We start from the raw sequence: 19,666 nt of genomic DNA, 5'->3' as shown, positions 1-19,666 counted from the left end.
GTCTTCAGTGTCACATGATCCTTCAGAAATCATTCCAATGGAATTTAATTTAAAATGTTTCACAACAAACATTTCTCATTATTATCAATGTTGAAAACAGCATACTATTTTTGTGGAAACCATGAAAAAAAAAAAAAAAAATCAGGATTCTTTGATAAACAGAAAGTTTGAAAGAACAGCATTTATTCAATTTAATGTATCCTTACTGAATAAAAGTATTAATTTCTTTAAACAAAAAAAATTTAATGACACCAAACTTTTGAACGATAATGTAATAGGCAGCATTTCAAAAACCCTCAGATTTAAATATTGAAATATATATCACTTTCATCACATTCATTTCAGTTCACTGAAGCATATCATAATATATTTATAAACCCCTCAGCTGACACATCAGTTACAATAATTGGATCACAAGGACCCTGTTGAAAGCAATACGAGGACAAATAACACATCGCTTTAGAGTAAACGGTGCAGCAGCCACTTTATGTTTCCATGGGATGCTCTTTCTATGTGGTTTATGAGATTCCTGCACAACCAACCCCTGATGCAACCTGTGAAAATACATCTAAAGCGCTAGACAACATTCTGAGAAATATTTTCCTGCATGCTCTCATCCACTCTGAAAATGGGCAGCATATTGATCTATATCATACAGGACGGCCCTAAACCCAATACCACGCACGCAGGGAAAACACTGAGTGAGATTCCTGCCATTAAATATCCCATTAAAGTGCAATTTGACATAAAATCCCTGGCATGTACCCTGGAATTCTCTCACTTCTTGTTTTCAATGAAACTCCCATCAGGGTTCCTGTTGCGCTTTATTTCGTATTTTTCTTACACAATGGCCTCTTTAGTTTTCCATCAGAGGGTTTGAGGCTTAGCTGGCCCGACGGCTCCTTTGCCACGTCTGATCTGTGAAACTTTAAGTGAGGAGTGATAGAAAGGAGGAGAGAGCTCCTTTAGATTCAATTTGTTCCATTAAGCTACATTTAACCGGTGGATTCTGAGATGCCACTTTGGTTTAAAGACGTCTGAGCTAAAACATTAGCGTCTTGGCTAACACAGCGCAGAGACAGACAGACAGACAGACATCTGCTTTTTTTTAAAGAAAACATTAGAGCGTAGATCTAAAATTTCAGCCTCATGCCATATTAGTCTGAAACTTGAGGAATGTTTGTATGAAGATATTCTGGAATGCAGAAAGAAGGAAAATGGAAGGAAAGCGAATAGCAGAGAATAAAAGAGAGAGAAACCTTAGGAGGAAATGATGCAAACCCCTTTTCTCCAGTAACCAGATTGAATGACAAATTCAATATCAATTTAATTCGGAGTTTATTGCTGTATTTTGTTCTGATTGATCCCTTATTCACTGTTGCGCAATTGTTGCTGTGTGTGATCCTGTGCTTCTAAACTTTTCGTCTGGCATATACTGACTGCAAAATGACAAACAGACCATCTACCTGACAAAGCCATCAGAGTCCTTAGCCAGGAAATGGTATTTACCATGAAAGCAGATATAAATATCCATTAAGAGTAAAACTGCGTTTAGGAAAGAAAGAACCAATTCAAGCTGAAGTAAACAACAAAACATACTAAAGCTCTTTCTCTCTCTCTGTCTCTCTCAGCAGGTGTCTACACAAGCAACCTCGGCTTCACATAGCGCACAGGGAGTTTAAACGTTGGTCCAAAAGGTAGTTAGCAACAGCTTTTGGGTTTGAAGAGAATTCCAGCGTTCTGTTCCTCAGCTCCGAGATAATGCAAACCATGTTTGTCAGTAAGAAATGGCGAAATGAAATGAGAAACAAAGTAAAACAAAGACTGCGCGGCGAGATCCCAGAGGCTTGATGTGAACAACATGTAAGCGAAGAAGTGAGGAGCAAACAATGTTATCAGTTATGAATCCTGTCAGGACAAAGACGCAGTGTTCTGACCTGAAGAAACCCACGGTTCTTTCTCGAGGAGAAGAGAGCGAACACATGCGCTCGAAGGCCTTAGTCGGCGACACAGTATCTCACATAAATTCGTACGAATGATCAATAGGGGCTGACATTCTTCCAGATGATGATGAACAGGGCTTAAATAATTGCCAGAACTCTCCTGAAGCATTTTGTCATTTTGGACTGTCCAAAAGATTTGTGATAACATCACAAACACCTGGAGGACTTAAACAGCACATGGGAGCAAACACAGCCGACTGTGAGGACTGCAGACGCTCCCTGCCGTGATACTCCGAACCAACGTTGACCTTAAACAGACGAGTTAGAGAGTCCTAAACTTTGGCAGAGCTTGCCTTTTTTTGCTAAATGAGAAAGCCTGGGTTGGGTAAAAGCTCTAGAAAGCGAATAAAGCCATTATCAAGCAGCTGCCAAGAGGAAATTGACAGAAAATGGCTCAAAATGGCTATTTATTTATTTACTTACTTAATTATTATAAGCTGTTTATTTTATGAAATAATACAAGTACACTACCGTTCAAAATATTTGGGGTCGGTAAAATTGTTGAATGTTTTGGAAAGCAGTCTCTGGAGTAATGATTTTCAGCATCATTACTCCAGTCTTCATTGTCACATGATCCTTCAAAAATCATACTAATATGCTGATTTGGACCTCAATAAACATTTCTTATTATCAAGGTTGAAAAGAGTTGTGCTGCTTAATATTTTTGTGGAAGCTGTGAGACATTTTTTCAGGATTCTTTAATGAATGGAAAGTTCAAAATAACAACATTTATTTAAAATACGAGTCACTTTTGATTCAGTTCTTGCTGAATAAATGTATTACTTAATATAAAAAGAAATAAACTAAATCTTACTGACCCAAACTTTTAAATGGTAGTTTATATTCCAAAAACTTTGCATATCACCCACTTAATCTCAGTTAAAATGAAAATATTAAATATAAAAATATAAATATCTACTTTTATCAGTTGTTTTAAGAACCTCAGAAATGTCCTATGTAATAGACATTTCAACTTCAACTACCCTATATAGCCAAAAGTATTGGGACACCCCTCCAAATCATTGAATTCAGGTGTTCCAATCACTTCCATGGCCACAGGTCTATAAAATAAAGCACCTAGGCATGCAGACTACTTCTACAAACATTTGTGAAAGAATGGGTCGCTCTCAGGAGCTCAGTGAATTCAAGCTTGGTATCATGATAGGTTGACACCTGTGCAATAAGTCCATTTGTGATTTTTTTTCACTACTAAATATTCCATGGTCAACTGTTATTGGTATTATAACAAAGTGGAAGCAATTGGGAACAACAGCAACTCAGCCACGAAGTGGTAGGCCATGTAAAATCACAGAGCAGGGTCAGTGCATGCTGTGCACAGTGCGCAAAAGTCCCCAACTTTCAGGGAGTCAATGGCTACAGCCTCCAAACTTCGTGTGGCCTTCAGATTAGCTCAAGAACAGTGCGTAGAGAGCTTCATGGAACGGGTTTCCATGGCCGAGCAGCTCATCCAAGCCTTACATCACAGATTGCAATGCAAAGCGTCGGATGCAGTGGTGTAAAACACGCCGCCACTGGACTCTAGAGTGTTCTCTGGAGTCTGGAGTGACGAATCACGCTTCTCTGTCTGGCAATCTGATGAACGAGTCTGGGTTTGGTGGTTGCCAGGAGAACAGTACTTGCCTGATTGCATTGTGCCATGTGTAAAGTTTGGTTTTTTTTTGGTGAGATTGTTTTTCAAGGTTTGGGCTTGGCCCTTAGTTCCAGTGAAAGGAACTCTTAATGCTTCATCATACCAAGACATTTTGGACAATTTCATGCTCCCAACTTTGTGGGAACATTCTGAGAATGGCTCCTTCTTGTTCCAACATGACTGCACACCAGTGCACAAAGCGAGTTTGGTGTGGAGGAACTTAAACTGTAAAAATGTGTACCTTAAATGCACTGTAAGTCGCTTTGGATAAAAGCGTCTGCCAAATGCATAAATGTAAATGGAACTTGTCTGGCCTGCACAGAGTCCTGACCTCAACCCAATCGAACACCTTTGGGATGAATTAGAGCGGAGACTGCGAGCCAGGCCTTCTTGTCCAACATCAGTGCCTGACCTCACAAATGCACTTCTAGAAGAATGGTCAAAAATTCCCATAAACACACTCCTAAACCTTGTGGAAAGCCTCCCAGAAGAGTTGAAGCTGTTATTACTGCAAAATGTGGGCCAACTCCATATTACACCCTTCAGATTAAGAATGGGATGTCATTAAAGTTCATGTGCATGTAAAGGCAGGCGTTCCAAAACTTTTGGCAATATAGTATATGATATGAAGCATTTTGTGTTTGAGATATGCAATGAGAAAGACCTCAGGAGGAAATTCTTCAGGTCAGAGTTTGATTCACTTCAGACATGACAGACTCTTAGAGTTACACACACACACACACGCTTCAGACATTTCAGCACAGTACTGCTATGCAAAGTTGATATACACTTCCACACTTGCAATAACAGACAAACATCTCTTTCCCTCATGAATTGATTAAAGACTTCTCGTTTCTTTGCAGTTGGTGTTAAGACATGAACTCAAAACTGTGTGTGTAATACTGAAATAATAATAAGGAGATAAAGAGGGAATGAAAATGGAGGAGAGAGAATAATTGTCACAATGACTAAAGAAGTAATGATAGGTAATGGGCTGAAGACTAAACCGGTATGAACTATGTTTACTGTACAATATGTTCCACTTCATTTCTGAACTTGCATGACCTAAAGCGTTTTATCAAAAGTACAAAGCCTAATATAAAAGCACAAATTCTTTGAACTATTGAACTGCAATATTTTTAACATACTAGTATTTTCATACTATTAAAAACATATTTCATAATATTTACAAATGTCAAGTTTAAATGAAATGATTTATAGAACTATGAGTGTGTGAGAGAATAGAGAAACATATGACCCCTCTGTGACACTACTTGTAGAAGCCAAAATCATACATGGCTGATACTGGGCTGATGAAACAGTTCGTCCTCACAAAGAGCAAGAAAGAGACACACAGAGAAGAAAAGAATGTAAGACTGGCAGCAGCTCACCAGTTCTGTAGATAAAGTTGGCTTCTGCCTCTGAAGAGGATGGTGACAGCAGGTCTTCATCATACTCGTTAGAGCTGAAAGAGCCTGAGTGGTTCCTCCTCCGCGCGTCCATTACGCCATTGGCCACCATTACGTGACGGAGCGAGTCGTTAAGGTAACGGTGCAACAGGCTGCTCTTGTATTTGGGTGGCGACACATAGTCATCAGACAATGAGGCTTCCGCAGCTGCTCGAAGACCCGCCCCCACAGCACCACCTTCCTTCTTGATGACGCTCTGGTACATCGGCTTATGGAACTCCCCGACCTGGGCCCGTGCTGCTGGGTCACCATCTGGATGTGATGCAGGATACATGCAAATATGTCAATACAAATTTGAGAAGGTGGTTGCCAAAAAATAGAAAAGGAACTGAACTATAAAACGTCAATATTTTGATATCCTGCCCTTTACACCTTCTCAGCAGGGAGAGACACGGTCACATTTTCATTTAATCACCCTTCTCTTCTAGATGACCCCTCCAGCACATTGAGAACGCTCGACTGCATTACACTCCTTGAAAACACGGATCAAATTTGGTGCTGAGAGACTGATAACTGCTACAGAGAGTGCAGCAGAGAAGGTTTGGATCTTTGAGCCTTGAATGGCCTCATTTGAGAAATTATCAAAATAAAACAAATTAAATGTAATAAAAAGTTCAAGGTCCTTTCCTAGATTTAGACCGATTTACACAAGATAAATACAAAAATGTACACAAAATATTGCGTTTAATATACATTAAAATATACACGTGATACATTAAAAGGTGCACAAAGAGTGCAAAAAAGGGTGAAAGTCCCCGAAAAAGCTAACATTTCATTGCTTAAAAATATATTGGCCAAAAAACAAAAACAACAGCAGGTGGAAAGGAATGGCACCTACACTAGTGTTCAACATTTTGGTGTAAGATGAAAGAAAGCAAAACGTTTTATTCCGCAAAGTGACAGTAAAGATAAATAACTTTGGTAGAACTGCGAGTGATAAATCGTCTAGTTTCATTCTGCTTTTTTGGTAACAATCTAATAAAAGTATTAAATTTCTCATCAACAGGCGAAAAAAAACACTTGGACATTCCGATGTCATATCTCAGCCTCGGAGAGAGCGTGTTCAGTTGATCTTTCTGTTCCGTTGATCATTCTTTAAAAAACACCCAATCATTCATCTCATATTTTTTGCTCAGCCACCTGTGGTCCCATCAGTGATTCATTAAAGAACATAAATAAGAGACACTGACATGTTTATTACTGGATGATACATGAAACACATCCCTTTGATTTTTTAATTTTAGAAACTATTAGGGACATTAATGCTGAATATAATACAACAGCAGTTGGACAGTCCAAAATGTTTTCTCTCAGTCGACATTGTCACTCATGTAACTGTTACAAATAAGTTAATACTTTTGTTACCAACAGAATCAGACCATTTATCACTTGCAGTTCCACCATTTTTATTTATCTTTTGACTTGTCCTTGTGGTTTTCAGCACACCTTAAAGGAATAGTTCACCCAAAAATGAAAAATATGTAAGTCTTCAGTAAAATCGATATTCTGATTTATATAATCATGATCTCTCAAATTCCTTTGAATTAGCAATTTCATCTTTAACTATGTGTGTGGATTCTTTTTTGGTTTTGATTGACTCATTTGACAAGGTCCATGGGCCAAATTACAATCATTTTTTCAGCATATCAGAGCCACGGCGCTCACTCCACATTCACTACAAAGATTGTTTTAGTGCACCCTTATTGTATACTGCCTTGACAACCATTCTATAATGCAGGAATCGAAGGTAAACACACTGGAGTTCACACAAACGCAATATTTCCTAGGATACTGGGTTAGGATTGCGTGAGTGAATGCCTCCTAAGTGAGCTAGGATTTCACTGCAAGGCTCTATCTTGACTCAAATGTGTGAAGAGTGTGTCTGAAGCTTAGATCTTCTGTGTAGCACATAATTACTGAGCTCAGACACAGGAACGACAGACCTGATGAAACGTCTGTGCAACAAAACTTTCCCTCTAAACAACTGAGACATTTCATATGCATAGTAAACAACTTGTAAGTTACATGATGTGCTCATCACAGCACATAATATTTGGGTGAATCTCACAGAAAACTTTTTTTTAACCACATCTCCCTGAATTCTTTGCTTTTGACTTTGACATTTTGTACTTTTGTTGACTTTGATGTTTTATGTTTTGGTAATTCTCATTATTCTCAATGGTGTATCTTACTAAAATTTACATTTTGTACTGTCTGAAATACTTGTGTTTATATATATGCTTCATTGTCACTGAAAAATTCACCTTTTATATGGATTAACATTGCTTTTACATACTTCATCATGACAAATAATCATTCTGTGCTTTTCTCTCTGTGTTGTGACTAAGAGATAATTCAAATATGTACATATTTTCCCCTAGAAACGTTTCAATAGCCAAGATTCCATCCAAGGATTTTAGAAATAAGATTTAGCGCATCAAAATGTTTACCAAAATACCTGATGGAAATGCTAATTATCGCTAAAAAATTCTGCAAGTGTCAACACAATAATTTTCTGTTTAAGTTAAACACATAAATTCTATGACAAGTTTAGATTCGACCCGAATGTGAGGGAATTAGAGGTCAAAGGTTAAGCCAGGCTGCTGACACAGATTGTGTGCTATTCTACAGTGTAAGAAAAGCAGGAAGTTATTTGTAGGGTGAGACAGATGTGAGAGGCAAAGACTGGGCATTCCTCTTCTAACCACAGAGTGTGTGTCCTTCTCCAAGACATCTAATCAAGGCACCAAATACAGAGTGTGTGTGTTTGGAGGTCACTGTTAAGCACAGGGGGATGATAAGTGTTCTGACTGAATGTCTGAATGACTGAATTGTGTGCGGATGCTTATGTTAAGCACTGCGGCCAACAAACATGCAGTCTGTCAGAGAGCCAACAACATCCCTGCATTTGTAACGCCTTAGCGTGTGAATTAGAGAGAAAAAGAGAAGGAAAAAAAGAGAGAACTTTAGATAGTAAGCTAGGATGTTTTTGTGTTTATGCATGTAAGTGCAAGATTGTGTGTGAGTGTTTGTGGTTGAGTCCTGACGCCCCATTGTGGTGTGTTAATCACAGTGTGCATGACTGTCTGTAAGCCTACGCGTCTGTTCGGTTAACTTAAACACAGAGGAGGATGCACACACGAACACTGCACTCGACATACCCCGACCCTGATTTATGGCTCGGCTGCTATATGATGCTATAAAAATGTTTGGAGTGTTGCACTGACTGTATAGTAATAAAACATCTGCGTTTAAGCATCCTGTCTGGTCTGTTTCAGCTACATGTTGAATGAAACCCCAAACAGTTTCTTATAAATAACACAACACTTCATACTAATCAAATTTAGCACCAGGATAGGTGAATTTGTTTGTGCTTGTTTGTTTTAAAGAGCAGTTTTACTTGCACAAGCAGTGATTAACAGACACATGTTGTATATGCACCTTCTTAAAGGGACAGTACATCCAAAAACAAAAATCCTGTCATCATTTACTTACCTTCACTGACTTGAGAAAGAAGATATTTTGAAGAATGTTGCAATTGTTTTTGTCCATACAATTCAAAACAGTAGGGTCCAAATTAAACAATATTGACCTTTTTATTATTTTTGAAAAGATCTTCTTTTGTGTTTAACAGAAGAAAGATAGGTTTGGAACAACATCAGGTTAAGTAAATAATGACAGGATTTAATTTTTTGGTTGAACTGTGTGTATGATTTTATGGAAGCATGCTTCCGCCACAGAATACAAAATAAAAAAGGTAATTGCGACTTTTTCTGACTTTTTCTTGCAATTGCGAGTTTACATCTCGCAATTCTGACTTTTTTTTCTCAGAATGGGCGTGATATAAAGTTGCAGTTGTGAGTTATAAAGTCAGAATTGCGTGATATAAAGTCGCAATTGCGACTTATAAAGTCCAATTCTGAGGGGGAAAAAGATTGACTTTTTTCACAATTGCAACTTGGTAACACTTTACAATAAGGTTTCATTAGTTAATGTATTAACTAACATGAACTAACCATGATCAATACATTTGTTACTGTGTTTGTTCATCTTTGTTAACGTTAGTTCATAAAAATACAGCTGTTTATGGTTTGTTCATGTTAGTTAAAAAAAGGCAGTATTTGTGCAACTTGCTAATTTCTTGCTGACCAGTGATTTGTAATTAAAGACCATTAAAAGACCAATAAATTAAATTTTTGGCTTATTAATCTTTACATTTGGTCCCCCGCACTGTTTAATATTTAAGGTCCCATGACAGGAACATTTCACTTTATGAGGTTTTTTTTACATTAATATGAGTTCCCCTAGCCTGTCTATGGTCCCCCAGTGGCTAGAAATTGCAATAGGTGTAAACCAAGCCCTGGGTATCCTGCTCTGCCTTTGAGAAAATGAAAGCTCAGATGGGCCGATCTGGAATCATCCCCATATGTCGTCATACGGGGAAAGGTTACCCCAATTTCTCTGCTTTGCCCGCTCAGAGAATTCGGAGAAAATTTATTTATTTTTTACATTTAATTCAGTCGCAATGTCAGCACAGGCTTTACAAACAGACTTTTACGATATGAATTCGACAGCGCCGCCACAAACAGTGAGTAACAGTGTTCATTAATGCCTGATCTGTGATCAGTGATTTCTGATGTGTAGCTTATTCAAGTTCACACAGACTTTCTTTCTAAATCATTTAATATTGTTTATGCATCAGTGAATCAAGCCAGTGACTAACGATCAACTTCACATGGTTTCTCTTAGTAGCATGAAACAAATCTGTTATTTAAATTGTGATTAAACTACAGAGAGCGATCAAAGAACACTCTCTTTATAATGTTCAAAGCAATCACACATTGCGAGTGTATCTGCACACTTGTCCAAACTGCCGTTATAATGAATGACGCTGTTATGCTGCACAACAAAGCTCTTACTGTATTCATATCGATATTGTGTTAGCTGTTAGTTGTGGTGAAAGCATTCTGTGAGAGAAATAGCGCTGCAATGACGAGATCACTGCATTCACGCGATCAACAGACTGCATGTGTACTCAATGCTCATCACTGCAGACTGTAGGGAAAAGATCTAAAAAATAATGCTCTGATCAACACTTTCACGATTCGTTAATCTCGACGGCTGTGATGGTAAAAAAAGTAGTAAAAGTATTCGAGAGGGGTTCCACATGTAATACGTGTTATAAATGCAAAGATGTCAGCCAATCAGTGGATGTTTACACTGAAGTCTTACAGCAGACATGCCCCTTCAAACAGAGCATAAAATGCCTTTTATTTCTAAATTATGACATTTTATGATGTAAAAATCATACTAACAATATAAGAACACCTCAGGAAACATTATAAAATAATAAAAAAATTCACATCATGGGACCTTTAAATATGCTTGGTTGAATGTGTGTGTGAGTGTGTTCGGTAACTCTCCATAAATACACTGTAAGAATATTTAGGCTCAGTTGTTTTATGTGTAATTGTTGTGTCGTACCATCAGAGCAGGAGTCATCACTGCTGACGCTCAGTCTTTCTGCGTTGCCCTGGACGTATTTGTTGTAGAGTTTGATCCTAAGGGCCCAACTCAAATCCGGCTGCCTAACTGTGTTCTTCAGCCGTCGTCGAGCATTTGCAAACCAGTTAGACACCTGAGAAAAGAGGGAGGGTGTTAAAATGATATTGAGAAAAGTTTGACCAATAAATAAAAAGAATAGTGAATGCTCGAAAAAGACAAAACTTTTTCTTTCTGCTTCTTTTATTGATTCAGTTTTTCTTTCCTCTGTATGCCTATAAGTATCTCACACACAGACATGTGTGTTTGGACCAAAAGACCTAGAGCTGCATTGTTTATTGGGACACTATGAAAACCATTAAAAATAGTAGGCCGATGCCACACGCAAATATCCCAAGAACACTGTGAACATTACTAATGTTACGTTGATGAAGACCTGGGTGCTTATTCTGGCTTCTGCCACTCTCGTCTAATAATATTCCTTTTCCTCTGCCCGACGTCTGTCTTTTTGCAATAAAAACAATATTCGCCCCAGCCTTCTCCATTTCACAGAGACCAGAGACCATTAGATGTTATACTAGGAAAACTTTTCATGCCCGATACACTTCAAGCCACTTATGACAGGCATTGTGCTGGGGCACTTGTGCTGAGTTTCCTGACCTCTGCTTTATATAAAGTTCTCAAAGGCCAACAGTCATATTTTTCCTTTTAAACAGGTCAACGGAGGCAAGTAGTTTTCGGAGAAAGCATTAAGGTGTCATACGATCAGTGCCGATGTCAAAGGGCTGTAGGCATTCACGGGACGAGTTACTGTGCTCCCCGCTGAACGCGAGAGAATTCGAAAACTATTACAAATGCATGAAATGCATGCATGCACCTGGTAGCAGAAATACACTAGTCCTAAAGTCTGGAGATGTTCAAGATTTGTTCAGTCACAAAAGTATAAGATTATTTATTCATTGAAATTGAGCATCAGTTTTGTGTTTGTAAGTCTTTTTTCCATATTGTATAGCAGTCTGCTCACATTTTTTTTTTAAACAAATGGCTCCTTTTCATGATTATTAGAACCAGATAAAATTTGTAAGGTCATCCAGAATAGCATCAACAGGCTGAGCCAATTCTTAACCAATTTAGAGAACATGTTTATGTCTTCATGTTGAGACACAGACTGAGGCAGATCCGTACACAGAAACCGACTGGAAAACACATATGTGAAGAGTTAAACACAAGCCATGTGTCTCTGAATTTATATATTGTCTAAACAATAAAAAAGGAAATCTTTACTAGAGTAAACCTGAATTTGCTTGGAGCTTGTGCTTGGAATGAACACCTGCGCCTTCATCTTAATGTAAAAAGAAAACTGTCATTTGAATAATCCTTCTGCTCTTGGTAGCACGCCTATGGAAAGGTTGTGGAAAATGAACTTGCTCACCTGCACAAGTGTCATTTGTGAGCCAAGTGCGAGAAGGATTTTCTCTGTTTTAGTGGGGTAAGGATTGTCCCGATGTTTGTAGAGCCACTGTTTCAAAGGCCGGGCCATGTCCTGAAGAGCTTGCCGTTTATGCCGTACCTTTCCTGGGTTCTGACGAGACCTGGGGAGAAAAACAAGCCGACACAGGCTACATAAATCTCATGACAATTATACAAGACTTAAAAATGGCCACTCATGTGGAGAAATTCCATAGGATTGATTTATTACATATTTTCCACAGTGAGAATGGTATTTTTGTTCTTACTGCCTTCTGTTTTATTGCCAGGAAATGACAGGAAAGGAATCTATAAAGCAATATAAAAATAGTAACAAAAAATTAACTGAATAAATTAAATCCTTATTTTTATTATTATTTTGATTATCAGTATAAAATTACAATTGTCTATATCTAAAGGTAACATGCCTGCATGCAGTGAGCAGATGAAAGAGCTCGACTACCAAGTTTTACAACTTTTTTTTTGTATTTTACAGGTTATATATGCAAACGATAATATTGAAAATATGCATCCAAATGTGTTCAATTTTCAGAGATATTGTAAGGGTTAAATATTCTTACACGACGGCCTAATTAACGGTCATACTGTGTGAAATGAGTATCATGCTATAATTAACTCTCCCAGTGAGTGATTTTCATTCAGAATCAGTTTACAGTCTGGCTGCAAAACACAGACAGTGCACTTAAATAATTGCATGTAATCCAACATCCACATTATGACACGTGTGCTCCGATAGTGACTGACTGTAATAGTTTGAAAAAGAGAAATCTGTCAACTTTATAGGTACTGAGAAACAAAATGTGTAAACATCTCGACAGTCACAGTCACAAACTTGAATGGTTCTGTGCAAAAAGAGCTTCAGCTAAAGTCATCTTTTTATCAAAAAACATATTGCTGTAAAGAAAAGTTTTTGACATTACAATCCAGGTTCAGTATGTTGGTGTCCTGGGACAGGGTTCTTGCATATGCGTTTCCTCAAAGAATCATAAAATGTTCTTTGTGGAACTTTAAAATGTTCTCCTGTAGCATCAGGCTGTTAGTGTGTTTTTCCTCTGATTGGAACCTTTCTTTTCGAGCGTGAACAGAAGCTGGTTATTTAAACCTGTAGATGTCAGTATGGCGCTGTTATATCACCTTGTTATCTTCCAAAAACCTGACTGCACATTTAGCATATTTTCCCCCAACGCTCCGAGGTTCATGTTCAGCAAATATTTTCCTTGTAACCCAGATCTGTATTAACAACCTAAAGAAGTTTTTTTTCCCCTTCCCTGTTCTCGATATCGGCGACACACACCTCTGTATTTATATTAATAATTTTCATTAGCAGCGATATTCCCCTTGAGGCGAGCAGAGCGGCTGTATAGTGTTATCCTATTGGCTCCGCTTACTCGCGCAAACGGTCCTTCAATAAGCGCGAGCCAGACGCACCCGCAGCGGAGGATGTTTGCACAAGTTTTTCACAAGACATCACATTTAGCCTCGGTGTTGCTGTGTATCGCAGTCGTATAATGAAGCACTGTGTTGTCTGCAAATAAAAAACAGGTTGGAGTAAACAGCTCGGGGCGGTGAGGCTGAACGTGCTGAGTTCGGAGGGCAAATAAGGGATGACATGGTTTCTTCTCGCGCCCTCACTACAAACATATTCGTGATTGACTGGACCACACATACAGTTGAAGGAAATGTTTATTTATTAGAAACAGACCTGGACGTGTTTTAAATTTGCTACCGAACACGAATGACCTCATGTGCCCGAACGACAAGCCCCTGCTAATTCAGCACCATCGACAGCGACTTAATTGAATTGTGAATATTAATTTCCTGCAATTCTCTTTTTGAAACCTCAACGTATCCGAGATAAGAAGAAGGCGAACAGGCTGTGAATTCAAACCAGATGCTCTCTAACCACAACTGAGCGCAAAATATATGGAAAGAAAACAGAAAAGACAATGAAAAGTCAAACAGTTGGACGTGCCACTGCTTTTCACCGCTTGTCCTTAAAATTGAACAACTTGATATTTATCCTTATAGGGTTCTCTGTGCTGTCACGCGGTTGAAAGCATTAATAGCGTCAAAATGACCACAGATGACTTAAACAGGCTATCAATGATTGCGTTTTTTCTTACCAAGTATCCATAATAATTAGGCTGATTATTCCGTCATGAAGAATAAATGATGTGCAAAGCAATTTTCATAATACAAAAAAAAACCGACCCACTAAATTTGAAAACGTTTTAAAAGTGAAATCAAAGCGGTGCTAATGTGACAACCTGTCGTGATAAGTTCCTTCTATTTTTAGACCATTTCGAAAGATAAGCGAAAGCCTACTTAATTGAACTGTTTCACAGTGTATCTGTGAAACCATTCATTTGGAGTATTACAAGTTTAAGTAGGAAGCATGTTCGTGAACATGAAGACACTGAAGTTTCTGACATACCCGGGTCTCCTGTGCCGGATAACTGAGCTGTCTTTGATGACTGGGCTGCTGGAGAGCAGGTCCGGATGCTGTCCATCTATCACCTCTAAATAATTTCGACTGCTTCGTTCCACCTCATTGGCCTTCTCCTCGAATAAAACCTGGCTACTTAACTTATTAAACACAATTGTGTTCATCTTTGGTATATGTCCTTCTTTCCCCCTGTGTCAGTCCACTGAAAGCGCCTTGGCCGCCGTGGGGATGTCCTACTCAACGGAGCCGCTGCGCCTTGTCAAAATCCTGTGAAACAGAATAAAAGGACACTTTTGTTCACTACCATCAGGGAACATATCTTCGAAACATCATTTTCGGTAGGCAAAGGCTATATTAAATTTAATGTAAAATAGGCTGCATAAAGATCCCCTCAGCCGAAAACAAAACAAAGCGCGTGAGTCTGAGACAGGCTCGAGTGAGGAATATTGACGGAGGAATTGATGACTGATATGTTTGAAACTTCTGTACAATTTTATGCAAACTTGCATTACTTTGAAAGTGTTCAAAACGAATGGTGCGTATTTGACACTGAGGTGTCTATAATGCTGCGTTGACCGGTCACTCGCCTATTTCATAGACTAAACATAAATAACAAAATGTGACAGTAGATTTTACATGTAAAATTGTTACTTTTTATCACTATCATTGATGTGATAAAAGCTTTGTTAACGCACTTGTACATTTATTTAGTCTACACACATCCCTATGGAAAGAGGGACAAATATGTAGGAGAAAAAATGTCAACATTTGTGGTCCTTGCAATCCACAGAGAGCGATGGAAATGAACCAAACTTCACCCTGTCACATAGTTAAAGGCTAAAGAATGTGACGCGACAGTGAAAACATTTACAAGTCATAACTGCAAACAGTTGTAAAATGTAAGCTGAATGAACGTACCTGAACGTTCCCCCTTCTGCGTCTTTCTGTAAAGTGTAATCCAGTTTCCAGTTTCCCATTCCCCTCTCACATGTTCTCCGCTCTAAGATCCTGTGCGCAAACCACACGAACCGCTTTCGCCTCTGTGCTTTATTCAAGCGCGCCCGGGAACATGAATACAGGACTCATCTCGTGTTTCCCAGCTAAGCGGCTCAGACGGCGAACATACAGTGATTGTTTAATGCCGGTTTCGCCGCTCCGCAGGGGGAGGCTACCGGGAGACAGCCAGTGCAACAGTGTATTCCCTTGTGTGGGTTCACGTCTGGAACGCGTCCATCACCGACTGCACGACAGTTGTATAGAGTTACTAATATCAGCCAGAGCTGGTGTGATTGGATACAGTTTATCAGAAGCAGCTTCACCTGAGTATGATGTGCAAAACAGATGAATGGATAAATATTACTAGTTACTATGTTGCATCCCTCCTTTAGGCGAGTTTATTTAGCAGCAAGTGAAAATAGGCCTACCTTTTTTTCTGACTTAGGATACATGTTTAGCTATTGGAACGCTCGAAAACGTATAGCCTATATTAATGTTCATATCATAGGTTATAGCCTATAACATCACATGATATCGTTTGATAGCCCATTTGGTTATATTCCCTGTAATAACGAAAAACCTCGCGGAAGTCTGGGTTCCTCTCGTTCACCAAAAACGCTTACTGCTCTAGGACAGAAAATCCCTCGAGACCTCATTTTATTGTCTTAACATTTTGAGAGCGGAATCACTTCATTGAACAACCTAATTCTTTTCCAAACATGGTTACCGAGGTCTACAATTACTTCTATTCCAGTTCGCATAAGAACCTCTATAAACCAATATATAAACAAATTAATTATATCAACGCCATGTGCGATGCTTAATCGGGAGAGTTAGCGTGCTGAGGAAACGCTGCTCGCGTGAGTTCCCTCGCGAGCATCGATGTGATTCTCGTACCCTCTCATTTTCCCAAATTACACGACTTACGCGTCGCATTGAATGCCATTGACTGTGTCTTTCGGGTTTATCCAGGGTAGTGTTTGGAGGTGAAGTGACTAAACTCGGAGGCACACATGCGCTCCTTACGCCCCGTATAATTGGCGTGTTCCTTTTATTTGGGTGTATTTTTACCTATTTAATTAACAAAGTCTCCAGGACATCTGCAGTGACTCACTCCCCTCGTGAATGCAATTCATTGAGAGAAAAAGACAGTGCTGCTCGACCACTAACGGCCACTGAAACGATGTCCTTTCTCTTACTCTCTCTTGTCTATCAGGGGCTTACCACATGTGGGTGCCCACATGTTTATTCTAACAGTGGCATCTCCAGGGTTACCACATGCCCTTGGGCAGGTAGTCACATCACTTTGTGGTGTACTTCACTCCGTGGGATGCCCACTGCTTGAAGGTGTGGTCAGAGGGAGAGATAATGTGCTCTGTGAAGCCTTGCTGAAAGTGTAATGACCCTTAAGTGCACTCCACCAGTAAACTGCCCTGTTGCTTTGGGTGTCTGCCAGACCAAGTGTCTTATTTAAGATCTAGGTTTATTTGTACAGTGTTATAACCAATGGATGTTGTTGCTAAACAGCTCGACACGTCTACATTTTCAGCGGGTTAGGGTTGTACTAACATTTAAATTAATCATTTGATATGATGCGCTTAATGTGTACATTTTTACACTGTACTTCTATTTACAAAATACTTGCATGTATTTACAGCTCTATAATTACACTGTTGACTTCCCGGCTTACACCCAGGGCCGGTCCAAGCATGGGGCTTGGGGACACCCCCTCGGTCTGATCGAAATATTGAAGGAGACGATTGTTGGAAGGGGTCCGTTCTTAGGGAGTTGTGGCTAGTTGGTTGGATTCCCTCGGTCCATTTGCAACCGCATTCCGGGGGGTCCCCCTCGGTCCATTTGGCCCCCTAAAGCGCGGAGACCTACGGGCAGCCCTGCTTACATTTGAATCCACTCTTAAACCCAACTATACCACCTCAATAGAGGCAAAACTGTTTTGCAACACAGCATGAACGCAATAAGTTCATTGTACTAAACCTTTTTTTTGGTGCAATATATAAAGTGGGACCGGTTATTTATTTAATTTGGTGTGAATATACTCACAGTAAGATGCAGGTTGGCTTGCAAACAGAAAATCTGACAGAAAACCTTTAACTAAACCCATGGGCAAAACAAGTGTTCTTCATTACCCTTTTATTTCCTTTTCTGCTGGAGCAACATACTTGTGTTTTATTTGCAGAGTTGCCGCAACAGCATCTGCATAAAACAATTAAGTGTTTATGAAGAGCTAATCCAAACTCCATTTACAGGATAGAGAGAAGTTTGATGACAAACTAAGATGTTTTATTCAACTTAATGGTGAAATTCCACACCGCTGAAGCTTTCAGCATGTGACCTTGTGGTATAATGCCATGCAAACAAGATGCATCCAAGTTTCTCACTGTTTCCAGCATGGCACATTTCAGAGTAATGGAACTGATTTAAAGTAAACGCAGGTAGTTCTTTCGCTGTAGTTGTAATTTCCTGACATTAGCTCTGTGTCAACATGCCTTCTCATTAGAATCTCAAAATCCCTTTTCTGGTATCATTAATACAGTCTGTCCCTCATTTAAACCAACATTTTCACACCGGCCCCTTAAATAGGAGTTGAGCAGCCACTGAATGTTGCGCTGTTGGGGCCACTTAAAGAAAGCCACAGACAAGATTTGTTAAAATCATTGGACCTCGTGGAAAATATAAACTGTTGAACAATTACACCCATTAGAGATTGTTAAAAGTGATTCAATCAGTGTTTTTAAATTACCTGAGCTCAAGTCACCAGCAGCTTTTCCACACATACTTAAGGCCATTACTGTGTCCAATTTGAATGGCATTAGTGTCTTTCATGCTGGCAAACACAATGTCTTGAAGAATAATTGAGTGTTGAGCTGTTGGTTCATTTTTTCCCACCTTGCCTTTCTTTCTCAAGCAGTGTTTTTCATTTCAAGACGGTTTCCTAAAATACATCAATGCCTGTGAAGTATGCGTGTCGTGTTTTGTTTAGTAATCTACTGGGTCGCCTGGCTCTGTGTTTTGGCACGCTGTTATCTTTTCAGGTTGCACTGTTTTCAGAGGTAATACTGTTCCTTTTTTGAAGTGGCTGCTTATTCGTGTGGTTGGTGTATTGAGGTTGGACGCTTCGTGACCTTATATTAAGAAGCTTGTGTGCATGCTGACAGCGCAGGGTTTATTTTAGATTTCAGGAGAACAAAGGAACTTCAATATAACATTACATAGAGCACATTTAGACATGCTGCCATTATGTGATTTACCGATAGCATTATGAGCAACTAGCAGCAGTACATCAAAAATGTAAAAACCATAAAAGATTGTGGCACGTAAGGATGATTGGCAGCAGTTTGATATATCTGGTCCGATCAGTTACCACCACCTTCTCCTGCTGTGTAAAAATCCAAAGCAAAAAGCTCCCATTACACTGTCTCGAACACACTATATGAGCAGAAAAAATCTGATAATCATCAGCAGTTGGCCTGCTGCTGCACTCCCTCTGTCTGTCTTTTTCCGTCTCGGTCTCGACCTCCTCTCTCTTTCTCTCACCCATGTTGGGTGCTGAGAGCTTGATGAACACATCCTGATGAAAAGTCAAGGATAATATCATTCTTGGTCCACAGCCACAAGCCTCCCAGGTAGGTTTAGAACCCAGAAAGGAGAAGGTCTGTGCTGCTCTAGATCTTATACATATATGTCCAAGTGCTTAATGTGTGTGTGGGAGGTAGGTAAGGTAGCATATACATTTATAGCTGATTGCTTAAATTTATCACACTCATATATTGGCATAATTTTTTCTATAATATAATATAATATTCCAGAGATAACAGGGGAAAGACATAGGCTGAAGACACTCGCTTGGTTTGTGGTTTATTGATCCGGTGAGGACCATATAGCGCCCAGATTAATGCGAGAAACATTTAATCGTTTAGCAGACGCTTTTATCCAAAGCTACTTACAAATAAGGAGAACAATAGAAGAAATCAAACCAACAATATGCCAACAATATGTACGTGCTGTGACTAGTCCCAGTTAGTGTACAGTAGACGTAGAACGTTTTAATATAAATATACAGAATAGAATAGTAACTATTAGTATTAATGGG

General features: G+C 39.2%; 1 protein-coding gene across 1 annotated transcript in view; it reads right to left on the bottom strand.

Annotated features, from left to right (window-relative positions):
- Window positions 1-15,580, bottom strand: part of mkxa (mohawk homeobox a) — a 33,259-nt gene extending 17,679 nt beyond the window's left edge. The window contains exons 1-5 of the mRNA XM_079801200.1: window positions 15,478-15,580; window positions 14,548-14,826; window positions 12,058-12,217; window positions 10,608-10,761; window positions 5,046-5,375 (exon numbers count right to left, since the gene is read on the bottom strand). Coding sequence (XP_079657326.1) covers window positions 5,046-5,375; window positions 10,608-10,761; window positions 12,058-12,217; window positions 14,548-14,723 — 820 coding nt within the window. The 5' untranslated portion in view covers window positions 14,724-14,826; window positions 15,478-15,580. The remainder of the gene's footprint in view (window positions 1-5,045; window positions 5,376-10,607; window positions 10,762-12,057; window positions 12,218-14,547; window positions 14,827-15,477) is intronic.
- Between the last annotated feature and the right edge of the window lie 4,086 nt (window positions 15,581-19,666).

The sequence above is a fragment of the Gobio gobio genome, assembly GCF_949357685.1.
Source record: "Gobio gobio genome assembly, chromosome: 20".
NCBI classification, from domain to species: domain Eukaryota; kingdom Metazoa; phylum Chordata; class Actinopteri; order Cypriniformes; family Gobionidae; genus Gobio; species Gobio gobio.
Note: the sequence above shows the minus strand (reverse complement) of the source record. Positions and strands in the feature narration are given on the sequence as shown.